Source organism: Furipterus horrens, unplaced genomic scaffold (genome assembly GCF_987537825.1).
Source record: "Furipterus horrens unplaced genomic scaffold, mFurHor1.1.pri manual_scaffold_1, whole genome shotgun sequence".
NCBI lineage: Eukaryota > Metazoa > Chordata > Mammalia > Chiroptera > Furipteridae > Furipterus > Furipterus horrens.
The window spans coordinates 131,988,933-132,011,550 of NW_028327171.1; the positions used below are offsets into that span (position 1 = coordinate 131,988,933).

Below are 22,618 nucleotides of genomic sequence, written 5' to 3' on the forward strand. Positions count from 1 at the left end.
AAGGACTTAAATGTAAGCTGTGACACCATAAAACTCCTAGAGGAAAACATAGGCAGGAAAATTTCAGATATCCCACGTAGCAGTATTTTCACCAATACATCTCCTAAGGCAAGGGAAATAAAGGAAAAAATAAACAAATGGGACTACATCAAACTAAAGAGTTTCTGCTCAGCAAAAGAAAACATTAGCAAGATGAAAAGGAAGCAACCACATGTGAAAAAATATTTCCCAATGATACCTCAGACAAGGGATTGATCTCCAAAATATATAAAGAACTTGCACATCTCAACACCAAGAAGACAGACAGCCCAATTAAAAAATGGGCAAAAGACCTGAACAAACAGTTCTATAAGGAGGATACACAGAGGGTCCATAGACACATGAAAGAATGCTCAACATCACTAGCCATCAGAGAGATGCAAATAAAAATCTCAGTGAGATACCACCTCACACCAGTCAGAATGGCCATCATCAACCAATCAACAAACAACAAGTGCTGGCGAGGCTGTGGAGAAAAGGGTACCCTAGTGCAGTGTTGGTGGGAATGCAGACTCGTGCAGCCACTACGGAAAACAGTATGGAATTACCTCAAAAAACTAAAAATGGAACTGCCTTTTAAACCAGCGATTCCACTGCTAGGATTATACCCGAAAAAATCCTAAAACCCCAATTCAAAAGAAGTTATGCATCCCTATGTTCATAGCAGTACTGTTTACAATAGCTAAGTGCTGGAAACAGCCTAAGTGCCCATCTGTAGATGAGTGGATCAAAAAACTGTGGTACATTTACACAATGGAATACTATGTAGCAGAAAGAAAGAAGGAACTCCTGCCATTTGCGACAACACGGATGGAACTAGAGAGACTTATGCTCAGTGAAATAAGCCAGGCAGTGAAAGACAAATACCATATGATATCACCTAATAGAGGAGACTAAGGAACAACACAGAACAAGGAACAGAATAAGTTATCAGGGGGGAGGGGGAGAGAGAGAAGAGGGATAAGTAAGAGAAGGATTTAATCAAAGAACATGTATGAATGACTCATGGACATGGACAATGGGGCGGGGGATATTACTGTAGGAGAAGGGGTGGGCTGGGTGGGGGGGCAATGGAGGAAAAAATCGAACAACTGTAATTAAAAAAAAAAAAAAAGAATAGTATAGGAAATGGAGAAGATAAAGAACTTATATGGACAACCAATGGACATGTACTAACCAGAGCCAACTGCTGTAGGGAAAAGGGTACCAGTTGGGAGGGAAGAGCAAAGGGGAAAAAAAAAATTGGGACAACTATAATAGCATAATCAATATAATATACTTAAAAAACAAAACAAAACAATTTTTAAAAACCTAAACCCTAAATTTAAAATATGCCAATTAGTTATAGACATTTAAAACAAATTCATATGTAAATAATTAATTATCTGCTAAGTGGCTGTTAATAATCTGTCAACCCTACTATTTGCCCCAAAGGAACCTCCCATATAACAAAACCACCCCCTCACTGTGTGAATGATCCAGGCTTGGATGAGTCTGGGCAACAGGCATGGGGCAGCATGTGCAGCTGTTATTGGTTCAACTTTCTGCGTGATGTCTGAATGCCAAGAGCTCTGCTCTTCCAGCTACCTAGTGTTTAAGTATGTGGTTTATATTTTTACTATAAATGAAAATACAAGGAACCTGGCACCAGGTAGTAATCACGAATCTACTAATAGTATTATGTGTCTAAGCACATGGTTATTATTTGGACACTGGAAATGGGAGCAAGACTTACCATTGCCTGGTTGGGGTATGCGTCCATCTTCCTTCTCAATTTTTGATATTTCTTCCTTGCTCTCAGCCAACGGTTCAGGTTCTGACAGTGCAAGAACTTGTTTTTCACAGTCAGAATCAGTCCATACTTTTCTGGACGTGTCTTTCTGAGAATCATTTTTCTCATTTTTGTTTTTATCCTGGGTATAGTTGAGTCTATCTATTTGTAGAATTAAAAAAATCAAACAAATAATTCACACACCAATTTATGTAGTTATTATTCACTCTAAGCGAGTTTAAAAAGGAAAGTTAAAAGAAAGTCATAGTAGTTCTTACAGAAAGGAACAAAGTCAACAATATTTGCTCATTCTTTGGAAATATTTATTGGAAGTCACTATATATCACGTACTACTCTAGGTGCTGGAGATGAAGCAAGGAACAAGACAGGTAAGTCTCTATTTCTTGGAGATTCCATTCTAAGTGACAGAGATAGACACTAAACATAAACAAACAAGTAAATGGGGTCTTTTCAGGTAAAGAGACTAAAACACGGTTTTGTAACTAAGGGGATGGGGGTATGCGGCAAAAGTCATTAGGATCAAGTTCTTGGAGGAGTCCCTTTTGAGCTGAGAGCTATTCACGAATCTAGGATGCCTGGCCCCTGGATCTATATATTATTGGATAAAGATTCTAAATGTAGCTAGAAACCATTAGAGGATTTTAGATAAAGGAATATATTGATATAATTTTTTAAAGGATCACTCTGGCTGCTATACAGAGAAGAGGCACTAGGTAGAACAACAGAGGCTACTAAGGTCTGGAAGGAAGAAAATGGTGTCTTCCAGTGGAATGGTGGCAATAAAGATAAAGTGGCTAGAATATGATGGATCAAGTGTGGGAGGATAGAAAGGAATAAAAAACGCTGACTAGGTTTTTAGCATGATGTAGGGAAGATAGGCAGAGAACATCTGGGTGTTGGTGGTGAATCAAGAATTCCATTTGGGACATGTTAAGCTTGAGGTACCCATTATATAACCAGGTGGAGATGATACCTAGCTCACTGGATATATCAATCTGAATTCAAGTGAGAGATATAAATTTGGGTGTATGAACAGTGAGATGTCAAGTATAAACTATAGATTTTAAGAACAAAGTATCAGTGTTACATATTGACAACTATTAGTGTTCATTAATATACTATATAAAATTGTATCTAATGTACTAGAGCCTGCATTAGCAACCTATATAGGACTATAATACTCTACTACTGCTCCTTTAATTTTTTGGATTTCACTGTTTCCTCAAAGTGCTATATGGCAGACAAGGACTTAAAAATTTAGATGAATTGAAATTAATTCTGCATCTCAGTACTTTTGGGGTATATCCAAATCAAGACTGGAAGTTACTATGCCAAATTACAGTAATATTAATCTAATAGTAACTTATATACAGTAATATCACTGTTACTTAGAATATATATTTCTCTTTAATCAGATAGTACCATGTTCAAAAGGTGCTTTGTTTTTGTTTAGACTGTTTGAGAGTTTGCCTATTAAATGATGGGTCTAGAAACTTTCATTGTTGCTCTTGGCATCATCACTCACACACAAAAAAATCAGAACTATATATGTAAAACCTTATTAAACTATAATTTTTATTGCTAAATTGCTCAACTTTTATATGTGTGTGTGTGTGTATATATATATATATATATATATATAAAATTAACATGAACTGACATTATTTTGTAGCCACAAGCTACTTTATTTTTATTGCTTATAGCAGGTGGAAATTGAATGAGGTAATACAAATTGTGAGAGAGATTATATGAAATAAGCTCGTGGTTCCAACCAGTTCATAGATAATAGGTGTCCATGCTACAAATATAACCACCCAAATGGCAAACTTGATAGTTTTGGTAGGAACACCCAGAATTGAAAGAGGAAAAGAACTCAGGTACTGATTATATTTTCTTTCAGATCCAAACTAAGACAGAGGGAAGGAAGGCAGGCAAGAAGGAACTGAAGTTTCAGAGCTTATATCTTAGCTGAGTTTTTGTTAATGTTAATATTTTGAAGAATTCACATATTCTGGAAAAGTAGATGTAAACAAGTATTACAATTGATAAAATAAAATGACTTCTTCCAGTTTCCAAAATTGTCAACTTGTCAGTTTGAGTTAACATAAAAATGATCTCTAACATTGGAGAATTGGAAACAAATGAAATCACCTTTTTCTTAAGAAAACTACAGGTATTAATAATAATTTCAAAAGTAAAACATCAGAAAATGGCATCTTATGCTATGAAAACATACTCTGAGGTATGTTTATAATTTCTATTTTTAAAATAGCACTGTTTTGAAAAAGGCTAATAAGCTCATAAAACTGATACGAAATTGGTTCTTAAAGGAAGATCTATAGAGGAATTTTTAAGGCTGTCATGCAGGAAACATGGCTCAGTGTATATTTTACTAGGCATAGAAGCTACATTGGATTATTTTGCTCTTTGAACAAAAATAATATATAATTTCTGTAAAAACAAGTATCAAGGGGAGGGAGGAGAGGGACTAGATGAAAGAAGGTAAAAGGATTAACTAAAAACATATATACATAACACAGACACAGACAACAGTGTGGTGATAGCCAAAGGGAAGGAGGGGGGCAAAGAAGGTGGAATGGGGACATCTGCAATAGTATCAACAATACAAATTTTAAAAAAATTTTAAAAAACTAGTATTATCTACAGAGTAAAGAAAACAGCAGGTCTGACTAAAAGGCATTTTTGCTGCTATAGCAACACAGCTTCAATTCCTGCCCACTGAATTCACAACTTGCTGGCATTAATCAAAAATGTCCACTTGTGCCAAATTAATGCCATGTCACAGATGCTGGGGGATATTCATTCCTTACAGAAGTAGAAGCTTTTCACATTTCACAGGGGGATGAATTCAATTCACTATGAGAAGTTGTCACTCTAGCTTAAAAGCTAGTCAGTGCGAGTCCCACTAACTGATAACAGCAGTCATCTCTAAAACCACAGGTTATCTGAGGATGCCATTACCAGCCCCCTCTGTGTACTCACCAGCACTGCCTTGAGGATGCCCACACATTTCACAGTAAGGTAACAATGAGTTATTGATATAGGTGCAGAAACCACACTGCCAGTCCTTTCCAGGAAGGGGTGGGGTGGTTGCCTGGGCTAGAGCTTTGGTCTCCCTGGGCCAGCACGACTTCGCCTGGGGGGGACTGCAGTAGTCATCAGTGGTGACTGACTTCAATCTTTTAGCTTCAGGTTCAAAATTTTCATAAACAACGACATCTCTTGAAGGTATTTTTTCAGGGTCTGTTGGCACTACAGTATTTTTTTCGTGGAATATCCTTGATTCATCACACAAAGTCACCAACTGACTTTTTTTAGGTTTTGGTAAAAAGAATGATCGAATATCATGCTGTTTTTCTTTTTCAAACTAGGAAAAACAAACAGTTCTCAAATTAACATATGTTTTTCCTAAATGAAACAGCTTAACAAACTGCTTTCATTAACCATATCTTTTATCTTTTGAATACCTTGTTGGAAATTAATTCCATTTTGCTATGACTCATACATGCATGCATATATATATATACAGAATGCCATTAACACATCCACATATTTCCTGTCTAACATTTTTTTAGCACTTACAATGTGCCAAGCACTTTACATATATTAACTTATTTAATCCTCATGCCTACTCTATGAGGCAGGTACTATTATTCTTCCCATATTTCAGATGAGGACTCTAAAGCTTTAGAGAAGTTAGGTAAATTGGATATAAATGTAATTAAAATGTACTTCATAAACCATCTGTTCCAGATGTATATCAGGGGAAGAAGGTGACTGTGTTTAAATACTTCAGGTCAATCAAGAACCAGAAAATGCTCTGACTGGCGTGGCTCAGTTGGTTGAGTGTTGTGCCACAAAGTGAAAGGTCACTAGTTCAATGCCAGGTAAGGGCACATGCCTGGGTTGCAGGCATGGTCCTTGGTTAGTGTGTGTGTGTGTGTGTGTGTGTGAACTGATTGCTGTTTCCCCCCCCCTTTCTTTCTCCCTCCCTTCCCCTATCTCTAAAAATAAATAAAGAAAATATTTTCAAAAAAGAACCTAGAAAAACATTTTCACACCCAAGCTATAAACACACTGTTCATAAACAATATGCTTTTCGTATTAAAATGTTCTTCTTGACTGGGGAGAATCTTTAAAATAGCATTAAATTAAAACAGCTACTTTAACAGACACATTTTAATAATTATTTTGTTTTCAAGAAATATATTTTTCTTTTCTAAAAACAGCTACATCATTATCTCATGTTTTTAATCTTCTTTTCTATGTGCAAAACTCAACCTCCTAATTAGAGAAAGTAGAGTACCTATGTTCACAATTGATTGGCTAGCAGTTAATGTAAATTAAAGGAATTAATTTTAGAGAAGTCCTGCTAGGCCTGAATTGTGTACCATGGTGAACACACATACACTATAGCAGTCTGCATTACCAGAGATGGTCACAACAATTTTTATCACATTTCACATGCTCTTCTCACAATGTAACACTAACACACCTACAATTAGAGGTGGGGTCTGTGCTCCTCTCACTTGAATCTGGGTGGACCTTTGTAACTGTCTCAGTCAAAAGAATGTAGTGAAAGTGACGCTGTGTGACTCTGAAGGCTAGGTGTTTGAAGGTAATATGGCCTACATTTGGCTGTTGATATACCAGCTCTCTCTTTCTTTATATCTTGGGATGCTTGCCTTTGAAGCCTAGCCTCCATGTTGTGGAGAAGGCCATATGGAGAAACCATGTGTGGATGTTTAAGTTGACAACTCCAGATAGGCCCCCAGGTTACAGCCAGCATCAATTGCCAGATATGCGAGTGTATGAGCTTCAAATGCTTCCAGATCCCAGCCTTGGGGTCCTCTACGTGGAGCAGAGACATCTCCATTATACCCTGCTTGAATTCCTCACCCATAAAAACCATCAGAAATAACACATGACTATTATTGTTTGAAGAAACTAAGTTTTTGGTTAATCTGTTATGCAGCAATAAGTAACAAGGGCAGACACTACAGATAATGACAGCAAAAATATATTGTGAAGAGATATTTTAAAATCGAATCTGTAATTCTTAGTAGCGCTGCATAAAATATAAAGATTTAGCAAATTCTTAGAGACAGAGGATTAGTGGTTACTGTGGGATGTGGAAAAGGGAAACGGGTTATTGCTAACTGGGTACAGAATCTCTGTTTGGGGTAATGAAAAAAATAGAAAATAGTAGTGATGGTTGTACAACATTGTTAATGTAATATTAAGTGGCATTACTACTGAATTCTATACTTAAAATGATTTAAATGACAAATTTTATAATTATACATACTTATAAAATTTTAATTCCTCCTCCCCCCGCCCCCAAAAAACAGAAATGGAAGGAAGGGAGGGAGGAAGGGAGAGAGGAAGAAAGAATTAGGCTGTTCCCATATTAGTAAAATTAAAACATATATTATAGAAAAGTTCCCCTTCCTCAATAATGTACTACTTTCATTTTATATGGCTGTTATTTATCATTCTCATATACTATTAAAAAGTTGTCTAATTAGTTGTAGAATTTACAAAATTTAGGTAAAAATATAAAGAATGAAATAATTATGAGACAAGATTTTTGAAACAATGAACAAGGGAAATTCTAAGAAAAGAGTAGAGAAAGGCAGAAAAATTAGCAGACCTAATAGACTTTGGGGTTTAGAAAAATAATGAAGAAACAAAAATAACAATTTAAAGAAAATGTCCTATTCTAATAACAGGGCTGCAAAGAGGGCTTGCAGGTATTTAAAAATATTAGCAAATATTCAACAAATATGAACAAATTCTATCAGCTATTTCTAGTTAAACAATAAATATTATAAAATGAAGGTCAACTTCCAGCCAAGATGGAGGTGTAGGTAGACATGCTATGTCTCCCTCCACAACTAAGAAGGAATACAACTACCTCAACACTGGAGATTACCAAATGTTCCAGAAAAATGAGCTCCATGGAAGTTCAACAAAGATATAAAGAAGAAATGCTCATCCAGACAGATAGGAGAGGTGGAAAGGATGTGGTGTGGTGGTGGCTGTGGCAGGCTAGTGGAAAGTGCAGTCACACATTATAAAAGTTGAGAGGAACACCTGGCGAGCACTCCCAGCACCACACCACACCACACAGCTCACAGTCCCAGTGCCAGGGAAAATAAAGCCTCATTGCTTCTGACTGTGAAAACCAGTGGGGGTTGAGGTGGAGGAAGAAACTGCCAGTCTCTCAGCAGAGTCTGCCTGTTTAAAGGGCCCCATTGGTTGTAGAATGTCTGCAGACTCACCCATTCTGGGAACCACGGCCAGGGCAACAGCTAGAGGGAAGTCAGTCCCATATGAGAAGTGGGATAAGGGGAGAGTGCTGAGCAAAAAGTATTGTTCCCTTTCCAACTGCTCCCCCACATATAGTGCGACAACACGGTGAAACTGGTTGCCCCATACTGAAGAATACCTAAGGCTACACCCCTTGCAACAGCTCTACCTAAGACACAGAGATGAACACAGGAGCCTATCCAGTTGAGGAGACAGAGAAGTATGGCCCAAAAGAGGGAACAGATCAAGGTTCCAGTGGAAGAACTAAGCGACGAGGAGATAGCTAACCTAACAGATGTAGAGTTCAAAACACTGGTGATAAAGATGCTCAGACTTGACAGATATGCTTGAGTACAGCAAACACATGAGGAAAGAAGTGAAGGCTAAAATCCCCAAGAAACCGAAGGTGAAGGGAAGGAAACTGGGGTTCAAATCAATGATTTGGAACATAAGAAAAAAAATAAACAGTCAACCAGTACAGAATGAAGAAACAAGAATTGAAAAAAATGAGGAGATCCTTGGGAACCTCTGAGACAACTTTAAATGTGCCAACATCTGAACCATAGGGGTGTCAGAAGGAGAAAAGAGCAAGAAATGAAAAGCTTATGTGAAAAAATAGTAAAAAAAACTTCCCGAATCTGGGGAAGGAAATAGACATAGAAGCTCAGGAAGCACAGAGAGTCCCAAACAAGCTAGACCCAAAGAGGACCACACCAAGACACATCATAATTCAAATGCCAAAAGTTAAAGATAAAGAGAATCTTAAAAGCAGCAAGAGAAAAGCAAAGAGTTACCTACAAAGGGGTTCCTGAAGACTATCAGCTGATTTCTCAAAAGAAACTTTGCAGGCAAGAAAAGACTGGCAAGAAGTATTCAAAGTGATGAAAAGCAAGGACTATCACCAAGATTACTCTATTCAGCAAAGCTATCATTTAGAATGGAAGGGCAGATAAAGTTACTTCCCAGTCAAGGTAAACCTAAAGCAGTTCATCATCACCAAGCCCTTATTACATGAAATGTTAAAGGGCCTTATCTGAGAAAAAGAGGATCAAAACTATGAACATTAAAATGACACAAACTCACAACTATCAACAACAGAACCTAAAAAAATAAAAACAAAAACTAAGCAAACAACCAAAATAGGAAAAGAATCAGGTATGGGGGGGTCATTTAGAGGGTTATCAGTTAGGAGGGGGAAGAGGGAGAAATGAGGAAATGTTGCAGGGATTAAGAAGCATAATTGAGCCCTGGTTGCTATGGCTCAGTGGATTGAGCGTTGGCCTGCGAGCCAAGTGTCGCTGGTTCAATTCCCAGTCAGGGCATATGACTAGGTTGCATGTTAGGTCCCCAGTTGGGTGCACAAGTGAGAGGAAACCACACAGTGATGTTTCTCTCCCTCTCTTTCTCCTTTCCCCCTCTCTAAAAATAAATAAGTAAACAAACAAATAAATAATAATAATAAAAGCATAATTGGTTGGTATAAAATAGATAGGGGGAAGTTGATAATATAGGAAAGGGTGAAGCCAAAGAAGTTATATGCACAACCCATGCACATGAACTAAGGGGGGTGGGATTGCTGGAGGTAAGGGGGGCACTGGGTGGAAGGAAGCAAAGGGAAAAGAAATTAGGACAACTGTAACAGCATAATCAATAAAACATATTAAAAAAATAAAATATAGGTCAACTTTCTGAGTGTTTGCATGCCTGGAATTGAGCTGATTTTGCCTTAGTTGCTTCATTGAGCATATAATTCTTAAATGTTTAAGGACATTGCTCTACTTCTTCCAACATTCAATGAGGCTGAAGGTGTTCCTTCATAGGTTGAAGCTTTTTTTTATTTAGAGGCTTTCAGGACGTTCTTTTTATCCCTTATGCTCTAAAATTTCAAAATATCTATACTATATATCTATATCTGGATCATTTACATCTATATGCCTTCTGCTCAGCACCCAGAATACCTTGATTTTGAATAGTACTGTCATTAGCTTTTGGACATTTCTATTGTTCTTTGATGATTTCTCCTACTTCCTATTCTCCTTTTCTCAAATTCCTCTTAGCAAAATGTAGGACTTAGACATTTATGTCTTTTCTTCTCATATTTTCCTTCCTTGGTGTTTTTACCTTCTAAACTCTTGGACTTTTCCTCTATTTTATCTTTCAACCCTTCTATAGAATTATTTTATTTTGGCAGTCATATTTTTAATTTCTAAAAGTCCCTTCTTTTTCCCTGTTCCTGTATCATAGTATTCTGATTTATTTATATTGGCAATATCATCTCAAATCTGAGGCTACTAGTTTGAGTTTGAGTTTTTGAAAAGTTATCATTAGGATCAATTTTGGTATTAGTTTATTTTTGTTCACCTCAAATGTCCAATGACCTTGGTTGTCCCTTTCTGTACAGGAATAAAGGAACAAAAGGGCTGCCTGGGAACTCAGGACACAGGAGGCTTATAAAAGTCCTTTAGTTCTGGGAAATTTTCTTACATTATTTTTCTTTCCTCTATTTTCTGTCTTTTCTTTTGTAATTCCTATTACACCAAAAGCTTCTGAACTGATCATTTGATTTTTTCTTCACTTTTTCTCACATTTTCCCATCTCTATTTGTTCTATTTTCTATGTGATTTCCTCCTTATCTTCCTTTCCATCCTTGTTATTATTTTCTGATATATAGGTTCACTTTCTAAGAGCTTTTCTGTGTTCTTGTTTCATGGGTACAATACTTTCTTTTACTTCTCTGTGAATATGAATGGTAGCTGTCATGTTTTTTAGTTTTCTTCAGCTCATTACTTTGTCTTTGTTTCTTTTGTATCTCTTTCTTGGCTTACACGCTTGTTTTAGTTTCTTCATCTCCTGTGAGAGGCTTTCTTCCATGCTACAATACTAGTGGAAGTTCCACATGGGAAACTTCACTGAAGAGTCATCAGTGACTGTCTGGGTAGCCCTTTCAGTCTCCATTATTTTTTCTTACTGCAGTAAGTTTCTCCAGAAAGAGGTCCTCCACTCTCTTGCCCAGAGGGCACAATGCCGGCTACCAGTGACCTGGCAGCTGATCGGAAGAAGGGCTAAGGATTTCACCATTAATTAAGGAGTCTTTCACTTAATATGCTTGTTTTCAATTTGCTGTCTTAACCCTCTCCCTCAATGAGCTCTCTTCCTAGATATACAGTATTCCCTCACTTATCGCGGGTATTATGTTCCAGACACCCCCCGCGAAGTAGGAACCTTGCATTTATTCTACACTATTAAAGCTACATAACTTTAACAACATATGTATAAAGTACCAGAAAATCCCGCGATATAGCGAAAAATTCACGATAAATAATTAAATATAATATTTTTAAAAATCTCGCGATACAGTGAGGCCGCGATAAGTGAACCATGATATAGAAAGGGACTACTGTAATTTTAAAGACATTTTAAAAGGAGAAGCAAATAACAGCTAAATAAATAAATATAAAAATATAAAATAAAAAAATCAAAATATACAAGATCATTGTCACTTACACTGAATAATGTTTAAATAAAATCAGAATCTTTTCTCCCATTCTGTTTTAAATAATGTTTCTTTAAAAACATTTCAATTTCTCCATCTCCCCCAAAATATAAAACAAGACAAAGTTGCATGAGATTTCTTTATAAAAAGTAACGCTCCCCCCAATAATACAAAACAAAAAACTAAGAAATATATCTTTTAAAAATCTCAGGGCCTTAAAATATCAGCTTTTATAATTGATCTCTTTAATTACACTACTTTTAAAGAACTGCTTTTTCTATTAAGCAATGACTAATTTTGAAAGTTAGCATTTGAGAAATTGTCATTCTGTGCCAGAGGCAGGTTGAAAGTAAAGGTTAGCAGTGATTACCAGTAATTAGAAGTTGATGCATACCTCTGCCACTACACATGTTTAGTTACAGTGCCTCAAAGTAATCAGTATAGGTACTATTTTGAAACTATGGCTGCTTGGATAATAATAAATAGAGACTTTAGCATGTAAAACCCAGAAAAGAAGTGGGCAGGTAAAAAGGGAATCACTTTATATCATTTCAGGAACCAAAGGATACACTTAGAATATAATTTTAGGAAAAGGAGAGGGCAAGATTAATCAGTAGCAATGACATTAGCTAATGTTATGATGGCTAAATTGGACAATGATTAATGTAGTTACAGATAGTGATAGTTACAAGTAGGGCACTGGCCACCAGGCTGCCAGAAGCTGTGAGGCATCACAGGAATAAAAACTTCTGAGATAATCAATTAGAAATCTGATCCATATCATCAGTTCTGTTTTCTGATTGTAGCCTCTGAGCAATCAGGCAGGAAGTTGGCTGATGAGTTTTGATACTTAGCAGATATGACATAAAAAAAACAGGTGAGAAAATCTCTTTGACACATTGTAACAATAATTATACATGTTGGATGGGAACAGAGAAGAGCCACAGGTTTACTGAATGCAAGTTCTTAACTTGAGATTCGTGGGCCTCTCACAAGACCTTGGACAGCCTTCAGTGAGCCTGAGAAACACTTGAAATTGTCTACAAAATATTGTCTGTATTGTATGTGCACTTTTAGAGAGTTCTTTACTCTCTTCATAGTCTCAAAGGGATTTAGGACCCAACAAAGGTTAGAAACCACTGGGTTAGAATAAAATATCTGAACATGCACATATGGTTCAAGTAGCTCCATTTCTTTCCTTAATGTTCTAGAGATGAAGAGAGACTGAGGGCTCACATGTGAATGCACATATGGGTGGTGAGCTAATTCGTTTTATGGGGAAACAAATGCATAAATCCTCTTAAGTACCTACTCAGGATCTCTCTAGATGATCTCAAATAATAATTTAAAAAGAACGAATACTACCACATCACAGTAACTTTTATGCAGGTGTGAAGCATGCTCATTTAGCTCATTGTCACTGAAACTGAGCTCTGAACAGCTTCTCACAAGAGAGCAAATGACATACAGCTAAAATGGGAAACTGTGAATGAGGTGAGCAGAAGAAAGTGTGTGCTGTAATAGCTAGAGAATTCTAGGAGACCTTACTGTGCTGGCAGGACTCAAAGGTGTAATGTCATGTATGTCAGCCTAAAACAAAACACACTGTCCTTGACGATTTGAGACAGGGACACATCACCACCAGCTCCTCCTAGAGATTCCACTTCGGACATGCCTTTAGAAGAGACATTATGGTAACAAAATATTGACAAATGTCCCAACACATCATGACTGTCCTTGTAAAGATATAATATTAAGTGACCCTTTTAATGTGATAAATAAGAAACTTATATGTAGGTGTTTCTAAATAGGAGGAACAATCTGAGCTTACAGTAATTTTTATCAAAAGGCTTTGAGGAAAATATAGTTAAGTCAACATGCCCATGTCATAAGCAATGTGGAAAATGGAAGAACATATTCCTGTATTTAGTTATATTGCTGACACTCAGTTATTGCATTTCTGTCTTTTGTTTAATATTGTTTTTGAAAAACAAAAGAAAAATATTGCTTTTGGTGAGATGTGCCGGGAATAAAAACTGCAAAATGCTTAAGTTGGCGAAATGCATGTTTTTATCTGAAAGGTTCAGGGACCATTATATGTTTGCTCTGTTTTTAAGCATGCTAAACCCACAGCTCTTTAGAGACAAATCCCCTGGCAATGATGAAAGGATTAAAAGTCAGTTATTAGAACTGAAGAAGAGGGAAAGAAAATCTAGAAAAACTCATAAAAAAACAATAAAGCACTTCAAAGCCTACAGCCATTCCAGCCGCAGCACACGCCACTGACAGAAACACATAAGGTTTAATAGACTTTGATCAAATGGCATCTCTGGCAAAACCATTACTGACTCATGTCCTTCGTCTCCTGTTCCTAAAAGAATTAACAAAAATTGCTGTTACGAATGGGGAATTGGGACATTTTGCTGGTCTGGACTGGAACTAAGAAGTCTTCATTACCATTTGTAAATAAGTCAGAGGATCGTTGGCAGCCGTCCGTCTCGAGAGACGATGGTGTAGCTTCTTAGGAGTCTACCTGCACCGCCGAGAATGGTTGTGCAGTCCGACTCGGGAGTGACACGGTATCTGTCTCCTCCCGTGTTGAATCGACATCTTGCGATGACGCTGGAGTGTCCTCTCCAGTGAAGCTGAAGCTACAGAGCCTGGGCAGGGTGATATGGAGGTCTGCTGTTGCCCATGCAGCAGAACCCCCCTCTCTTCGCAGCTGAAGGGTCCAAGGGAAAGACGGAGTCAATACAGCTTGGTTTCAGGTGCGCCGCAGGAGTTGCCGGTGTTGACTACAACGTCAAACTGCCTTAGGGACTCCGGCTCCGGATTTTCTGTCGGGGTTTACTCCCTTAGCCTTTCCCCTGAAGAGGTATGCCGCAAGGCAGCGGAGGTTTTTTGGAGTCAGAGTTTTCCTTCTCTGATGTGCCCTGACTGGAAGATCGAACCAGCGACACTTACTTAGCTCGCAGGCCGACGCGCAATCCACTGAGCCAAACCAGCCAGGGTAAAGTCAGAGGATACAGTGTAACAAAAGTAGGGTTTTAATCATCAAACTGAAAAAGAAGAATTTAAATTCTCCTACAAAAGAAATGACTGAGGTTTTCAGCTATTGCAAAATGTTCATTCCCATGTAGTTAAATAAAATTTTGACAGTGATTCACTCTTAAGCACAAGTTTTTCTCCGTAGGCACAGAGAAGACGAAACAAAATAAAACACTCTGATTAAAAAAACAATGGTAAAAATGCAAATGTTATTACTTATTTCTAAAGATGGGTGTGAAGTTGTATCTCATTTTGCACAATCAAGAGCAGTGCAGGCAAATGTCTTTGGCAATGGCTCGCTTCCAACAAGGACAATTAGAATTTACAGAGAAATATTACATAATATAATGCACAGACTGCTAGGATGGGACTCAGAGAGGTAAGCTATTCAGAGCCTAAATGTCAACATCTCTCCCTTTAGCTCTAGACCTGACCTCTAAATGCCTCTTGGACATCAGCTGAGTGCTTTAGAGTCTCCTCAAACTTGAGGTCCTGAATAGACTCTTCACTCTGTCTGTAAACCAGCCCCTCTCCTACAGTCACAATCTCTGGGCTCTCGACTGCTTACCAAATTAAATGGGAAGTCCGCTGCTATGGCTCCTCCAGTTGTAGACTAAACTGGATCACTTCTGACCACTTCAGTTTGCCCTCCCTTTACCTACTTTCATGCTTCTGGTTATGGCTTCTCCCTTAAGTGTCTATTTCAACACCCCCTACTCTTACTGAACATAATGCTATTAATTTGGGTTCCACATAGGCCTCACTATGTTCAGTCTATCTCTGAGATGTCTGAAATTTTTCTTTTCCACTTGATTACCACTACCACCATTAAGAGTTCAGGATTATTAATGCCTAAAACCCCACTAGGGAATCCCTAACAAAGGAGACTTCTATACAGCAACAACTTTACTAATAAAAAGGAACTGGCTTTGTTAGTGCCTGATAGCACAACAGTAAATTTTTAGTAAAAAGGTGTATTAAAGAAACCAGCTACAGGCCAGAATGAGACTTCCCACTATTCACCCCAAATCCAGCAGTAGAGAAGACCATGGGGCCTGATGGGGCAGGAGTTTTGCTCTACTTACAGTAGAGACACAAGTGCAGGAGAGGCATGCCTCTGCAGAGGACAGCAACCAATTAACCTTGGACTGTGGCCCAACCAAGTTCTCAGGCTCTGAAAAATGAGATTAACAACTCCTCCTCCAGGGGCAAGGGAGATAGCCCTGAGTTGGGAAATCCCTTCACCACAGGTTGAAACTGAATGGGAGGGAGGGCAGAAAAATAATCGGTTCCCAAATACCACGGCCTCCAAGAACTCCAAGAACTTCTGTCTCTTCTTCTGATTTATTTCCCACACTGCTATTAGGATTATCTTTTGAAAATGGAAATCTGACACTCAAGACACTCGTCTGCTTAAAAGCCTCTGATGACACTACACTGTTTCCAGGAAAAAGTCCAACTTCTTGGCATGGCATGTGTGGGCTCCTCTCTACCTGACTGCAAAGTTTAGGGCTTCCTCTCCTTGACTCGCTTTCATGTGCCCTATGCTTACACTTTCACATGGAATTTCCATTCCCAGAACAACTGACACCTGTTCATATCACTGTGCTTTTGGTGCACCCTCTGCCTGAACTAGAACCCACTCTCTTTAAACGAATCCTTCAGAATCCATTTCCAAAGGAAAATGCCCCACATGCCCTAGGTAGTTATTTAGTCTCTCCTGTGTTCCCAGAGCCTGGCTTACATCTCTCTATTTTCGCATTTATCATAGTACATTAAAAATGACTCTCTCAATTAGAGGAAACTCCAAGGGGAAGTTAGCAGTTTTCCTTACCTTTGCACCTAGCACATAGTTTTTTTTTTTTTTATAAATAATAGCTGTATTGAGGTAGTCTATTTATAAAATTCACTCTTTTAAAGTTCCATTTAATGACTTTTTAGTATATTCAGAGTTATGCAACTATCACCACTGTTTAATTAGAAAACATTTTCGTCACCCTCAAAAAGAAACCCCATACCAGTTAAGCAGTCACTCCCCCCACTCCCTTCCCCCAAGCCCTTGGCCACTACTAATCTAATTTATGTCTCTAGATTTGCCTATCTGGCCAGTTCATATAAATGGAACCAGACAATATGTGGCCTTTGTGCCTGGCTTCTTTCACTTAGCATAATGTTTTCAGGGGTTCACCTATATTGTAGCATGTATCAACACTTCATTTCTTTTTATGGCTGAGTAATAGTCTATCACATGGATATATAATATTTTATTTATCAGTTCATCAATTGACAGATACTTGAACTGTTTTAACTTTTTAGCTATTACGAATCATGCTGCTATAATATTCAAGTACAAGTTTTTGTGTGGAATGTTTTTAATATCATTGTAAGTAAATATTTTAAGGAGCTGCCAGACTATTTTTCAAAATGGCTTCACCATTTTACAATCCTACCAGCAATGGATGAGTGTTCCAATTTCTGTACATTTTTGGCAATACTTGTTGTCTGTCTTTTTAATTTTAATCATCTTCTTGGGTGTGAAGTTGTATCTCATTTTGCACAATCTTAATACATATTAATATAGATAAACATTATATGTATATATGAATGATCTTTGAATGCTTTGTACATACTACACATCTTATATATGGACTAAGCCAAATTAAAGTGTGTCAATGTTCTATTCATTCCACAAATAATTAAGGACCTAAAACGTACTAATTCTAATGATCTAGTATAGTTTGACAAGGTTATAAAGGTAGACTTTAGAACAGAAAGGCATGGGTTCAAATCCCAGCTCTACCATTTACGGGCTGTGGGGCAGCTTACTTAACCTTTCTGAGCTTTAGTAGGACATGGAAACAGTATCTGCCTCATGGTGGAGCTGTGAAGGTTAAATAAGATCATGAGTGTTAAAGGCTTAGCACAGTGACTGCAGGGAATAACCACTCAGTACATGTTAATTATTATTACAAAGTGAATTGAAGTCATGAAGGTAAATGAGATAAATGGCTAATAATAGCACTATGTAAGTGATGACAGAGATATTTGTAGGTCTCCATAACAATGAGGCTACCTCTTGTCCTTTTCACTAGGCTATTATGCAGAGTAATTACATAATGTTTACAGAGTGGTTTGAATTCTAAAATATATATTAAATAAATATCTAATTTAAGTTGTGTTAGTTTCAAGAAACTAACCTGGTGTGATAGTGTCGCTGGTTCGATCTTCCAGTCAGGGCACATCAGAGAAGGAAAACTCTGACTCCAAAAAACCTCCGCTGCCTTGCGGCATACCTCTTCAGGGGAAAGGCTAAGGGAGTAAACCCCGACAGAAAATCCGGAGCCGGAGTCCCTAAGGCGGTTTGACGTTGTAGTCAACACCGGCAACTCCTGCGGCGCACCTGAAGCCAAGCTGTATTGACTCCGTCTTTCCCTTGGATCCTTCAGCTGCGAAGAGAGGGGGGGTCTGCTGCATGGGCAACAGCAGACCCTCCATATCACCCTGCCCAGGCTCTGTAGCTTCAGCTTCACTGGAGAGGACACTCCAGTGTCATCGTAAGATGTCGATTCAACACGGGAGGAGACAGATACCGTGTCACTCCCGAGTCGGACTGCACAGCCATTCTCGGCGGTGCAGATAGACTCTTGAGAAGCTACACCATCGTCTCTCGAGACGGACGGCTGCCGATGGAGTTTCAAGAAACCAGTGCTTTAGCATATTCAGCAACAAGAGGTTTTAGATAAGAAAAATTTAGACTTCATGAATGCCTGTGGTCAACTTTCCTTCTGCTGTTATCACTTCTTCAACTAGATACTACATGGAATATAAGGTTATTATATATATATCGTCGTCGGCAGCCGTCCGTCTCGAGAGACGATGGTGTAGCTTCTCAAGAGTCTATCTGCACCGCCGAGAATGGCTGTGCAGTCCGACTCGGGAGTGACACGGTATCTGTCTCCTCCCGTGTTGAATCGACATCTTGCGATGACGCTGGAGTGTCCTCTCCAGTGAAGCTGAAGCTACAGAGCCTGGGCAGGGTGATATGGAGGGTCTGCTGTTGCCCATGCAGCAGACCCCCCCTCTCTTCGCAGCTGAAGGGTCCAAGGGAAAGACGGAGTCAATACAGCTTGGTTTCAGGTGCGCCGCAGGAGTTGCCGGTGTTGACTACAACGTCAAACCGCCTTAGGGACTCCGGCTCCGGATTTTCTGTCGGGGTTTACTCCCTTAGCCTTTCCCCTGAAGAGGTATGCCGCAAGGCAGCGGAGGTTTTTTGGAGTCAGAGTTTTCCTTCTCTGATGTGCCCTGACTGGAAGATCGAACCAGCGACACTTAGCTCGCAGGCCGACGCTCAATCCACTGAGCCAAACCAGCCAGGGTATATATATATATATATATATACACACACACAGACACACACACATATATATGTGAGATACTTTCTTATTTGTACTTTTTAGCCCACAACAAAACAAATATTTCTTTCAATGTTGGCATTTAATAAAAATGCAAGTTTGTTTATGAATTTTGAGAGCATAGTTTAAAATTTCATAGTTGTGCTGGGGAGCTCTCCTTGCCAACTCCATACATTTTTTTGCAGCAAATCAGCAACCATCCTATATATTTTTAATGCCAATGTGGGAGTTGAAATATAAATTCGCTTTGGGTGAAGGATCTTCTAGAAGGCCTGGAGGACAAGAGGCCAGGGACTGGAGCATGATTTTTTTAAAAAAAATTTTTATTTATTTGTTTATTTATTTACTTTTAGAGAGAGGGAAAGGAGAAAGAGAGGGAGAGAAACATCACTGTGTGGTTGCCTCTCACTTGTGCCCCCAACTGGGGACCTGACATGCAACCTAGTCATATGCCCTGACTGGGAATCGAACCAGTGACACCTGGTTCGCAGGCTGACGCTCAATCCACTGATGGAGCACATTTTTGATAGAGAGAAGGCAGCAGTGTGAGCCAAGTCAAAGACATGAGTAGTAAGGTTAGACAACCAGGGAGAGGTAATGATAAGAAAGAAAAACTGGGATATATTACCTAAGAGCCCACAAAATGAAAAGAATTGATAAGAGAAAGCAGAGACTATAGTTGTGGTAGAATTTGGGAACTGTCTGGAAGTCTGTTAAATGGAAAGAGAAATGCCTGAAGTAATAAAATGGAAGCAGCTCTGGTTTAGTGAGATTTGAAGAGAAACCAAGCAGAAAGAAGATTTATCCAAAGCAGGAGCTGGACTTGTTACCCATGTTAAATTAAGAGTCCTTTCTTTTTCTCACCTATGAATCACTTAAGTACCAAGTTTCTCTTTGGATACTTTATAATATTATAAAGTATAAATTATATACTTGAAAAGGACTTTGGAAGCCATTTAGTGATCTAGGGACTCAATGGCTGAACAAATGATGCTGCTGCTTACCCATTTAGGGCCAAAAGAGGATGGGGAAATCCCCAAGGAGGTTAAGGGAAGGACCTAAGTTTCCCATAGCTATAGCCAAAGGCATAAATATCCTTCAGATGATGAAGGCACAGATGAAAATCAGAGGGGGAAGGAGGCTCTCTGAATACTCCACCCAGTCTGTTTTATTCAGAAACAACCTTTAATTACTTGGAAATGGCAATATAAACTAACATAGTCCACATTTATCTCTTTCCATCTGGAGACAACCTACTTTATTTTTCATTCAGAGGAAGCCAATGTAGGAAAATCAAAACACCTCAAAACCAAAAGAGTACTTAGAAGTCATGCACATTCTGATGTAGAAGAAATAAAGAAGCTTGCAAAAATGGATCACATCTGAGGCAGTGACCCTGGTGACAGACTCCCAGGAAGGACTGACCTAAGAGACATCCACCTCGGCTGTGCAAAGGTTCCTTTGCTTGTGGGGGTGGGATGTTTACTCTTCATTTGAGTTGGACTTCAATTTGAGCTTCATTTGGGTTAATAAATATTTTTTTTTAATTTATTGATTTGCGAGAGAGAGAAAGAGATGGGAAAGGAGAAAGAGAAAAATAGCAATTTGTTGTTACACTTAATTATGCATTCATCAGTTGCTTCTTGCATATGCCCTGACCTGAGATCAAACCTACAACCTTGGCATACTGGGATGACACTCTTAACCAACTGAGCCACCCAGCAGGGCCAATAAATAATTTCTTTAAACCATGTAAATATATCTAGGATGGGTAAAGAATTGTGACCCTTGTATCTGCATGGATTAATCCTATGTAGGTGATTAGTCAAGTACTTAACAACAGCTATAGTAGGGGCATTAACCAGTATTTGGTTGAAGCAGAGTCCTAGAGCCCCATGCTGTGCCAGATCCTGGGGAGGTCTGCAAGACCCTACTAGTGGGGTGAGGGGGTACAATGAGGGGATTGAAGAAGTGGCTGTTTACCAACCGTAACCAAAATATTTAATATTTTAACAACCAGTACACTTATACTGGTATATACTGGTAGAATACCAGCCCTAGTTCCACATACTGTTTTTATCCTGATAGCTGAATTATCTGACAGAAAGAGGATTCTGATTAAAAGAGGACAGATAAAGATAATATCATTCTGAAGAGCAGTGAACACCAGGGGAGAAGGAAGGCAGGAAATAACAAAACCAATAGAAATTTTTAAAAATCCTCACCTGAGGATATGTCCATTGATTTTTAGAGAGAGAGGAGCAGGAGAGAGAAACAGTGATGTGAGAGAGAAACATTGTTCAGTTGCCCTCTGAAAGAAAGAGTCCCAAACAGGGATTGAACTCTTAACCTAGGTGTGTGCCCTGACCAGGAATTGAACCCACAACCTTCTGGTTTACAGGATGACTCTCCAACCAACTGAGCCACACCAGCCAGGGCAAAAAAGTTTTACCCATAGAAATATATAAATTTTCTCTCATTTTCTTCCTACTCTTCTTCCTAGCCACAGCCCTCCCTGTCAGTAGCACCCATTATCATACTACTATTAGGCCCTAGGTCAACTCATTGAAGACCAATTTGCCAAACTGACCAAATTTATTTGCTTCCTAAAAATCACTTATACACTTCACAATATTTTGAATGCGATGAGCTGGCAGGGTTAAGAATACTATGGGGAGCTAGGGATCCGGGTACTTGAGACTCCTAACTGTCTTCCTGCCCTCATTTTATCTTCTCTTCACCCATCAGGCCACTCTCTGCTCCTTGGTTTCCTCCCCTTTGAGCCTCTCAAGTCTCTCCTTCTTTAGGGCTGACGGCCTGAGTGGAGTTATGTGCTGACTAATAGTCTGTTCTTGGGGCAGTGGAAAGTCCCTCTTCCTTGCCCCAGCTCTAGCCTCCAGCTGCAGCAGCAGAGCACTGGCACAGAGACAGACTGAACATTACTTAGAATGCTGATACTACAGAAATAGCCACAAGCTGTTAAAAGTCATCTAATTAGAACTGTTATAAACTTTTTAGTTAAACACGTTTTTAATGACAACTGGCAAATTTGGTTAATGTGGCAAAGTTTAATTAAATTATAAATAGCCTAAAATGCTAAATGTAGGAAAAGATTTTTAAGGATTTTAAAAAGGATCAGTAAGAAATCAATATAAATAAAAAAATTCCCACGGGAAATACTGATTTTGGCAACATTCAGAAGAAAAATATGTTTGTCAGTAGACTAAATTTTTTAGGACCTTTCAACAAATTGAATATGTCTTAAAATGCATGAAACTGGAAGATGTAAAGAGGAGATGGTATGTGGCATTCCCATCTAAAGTCACTTGAAGCACTTTTCACATGCTGGCCAAAAAACAAACAAAAATAAAGCAAAACAAATAGTCCCTATATTATAAGATTCCGATTTATATTCACCCTTCCTTATCCGCAGAGCAAACGTTCCAAGAACCAGTGGGTACCAAACCCTTATACACTATGTTTTTTTTCTATGCATACCTT

General features: G+C 38.6%; 1 protein-coding gene across 3 annotated transcripts in view; it reads right to left on the reverse strand.

The window, feature by feature from the left end:
• The window catches only part of ZRANB3 (zinc finger RANBP2-type containing 3), a 282,266-nt gene that overhangs the window by 36,730 nt on the left and 222,918 nt on the right, over positions 1-22,618 (reverse strand). For all 3 annotated transcript variants that reach the window (XM_090267121.1, XM_090267113.1, XM_090267104.1), the window contains 2 exons: positions 4,835-5,219; positions 1,775-1,972 (listed from right to left, as the gene is read on the reverse strand). In XM_090267121.1, coding sequence (XP_090123247.1) covers positions 1,775-1,972; positions 4,835-5,219 — 583 coding nt within the window. The remainder of the gene's footprint in view (positions 1-1,774; positions 1,973-4,834; positions 5,220-22,618) is intronic.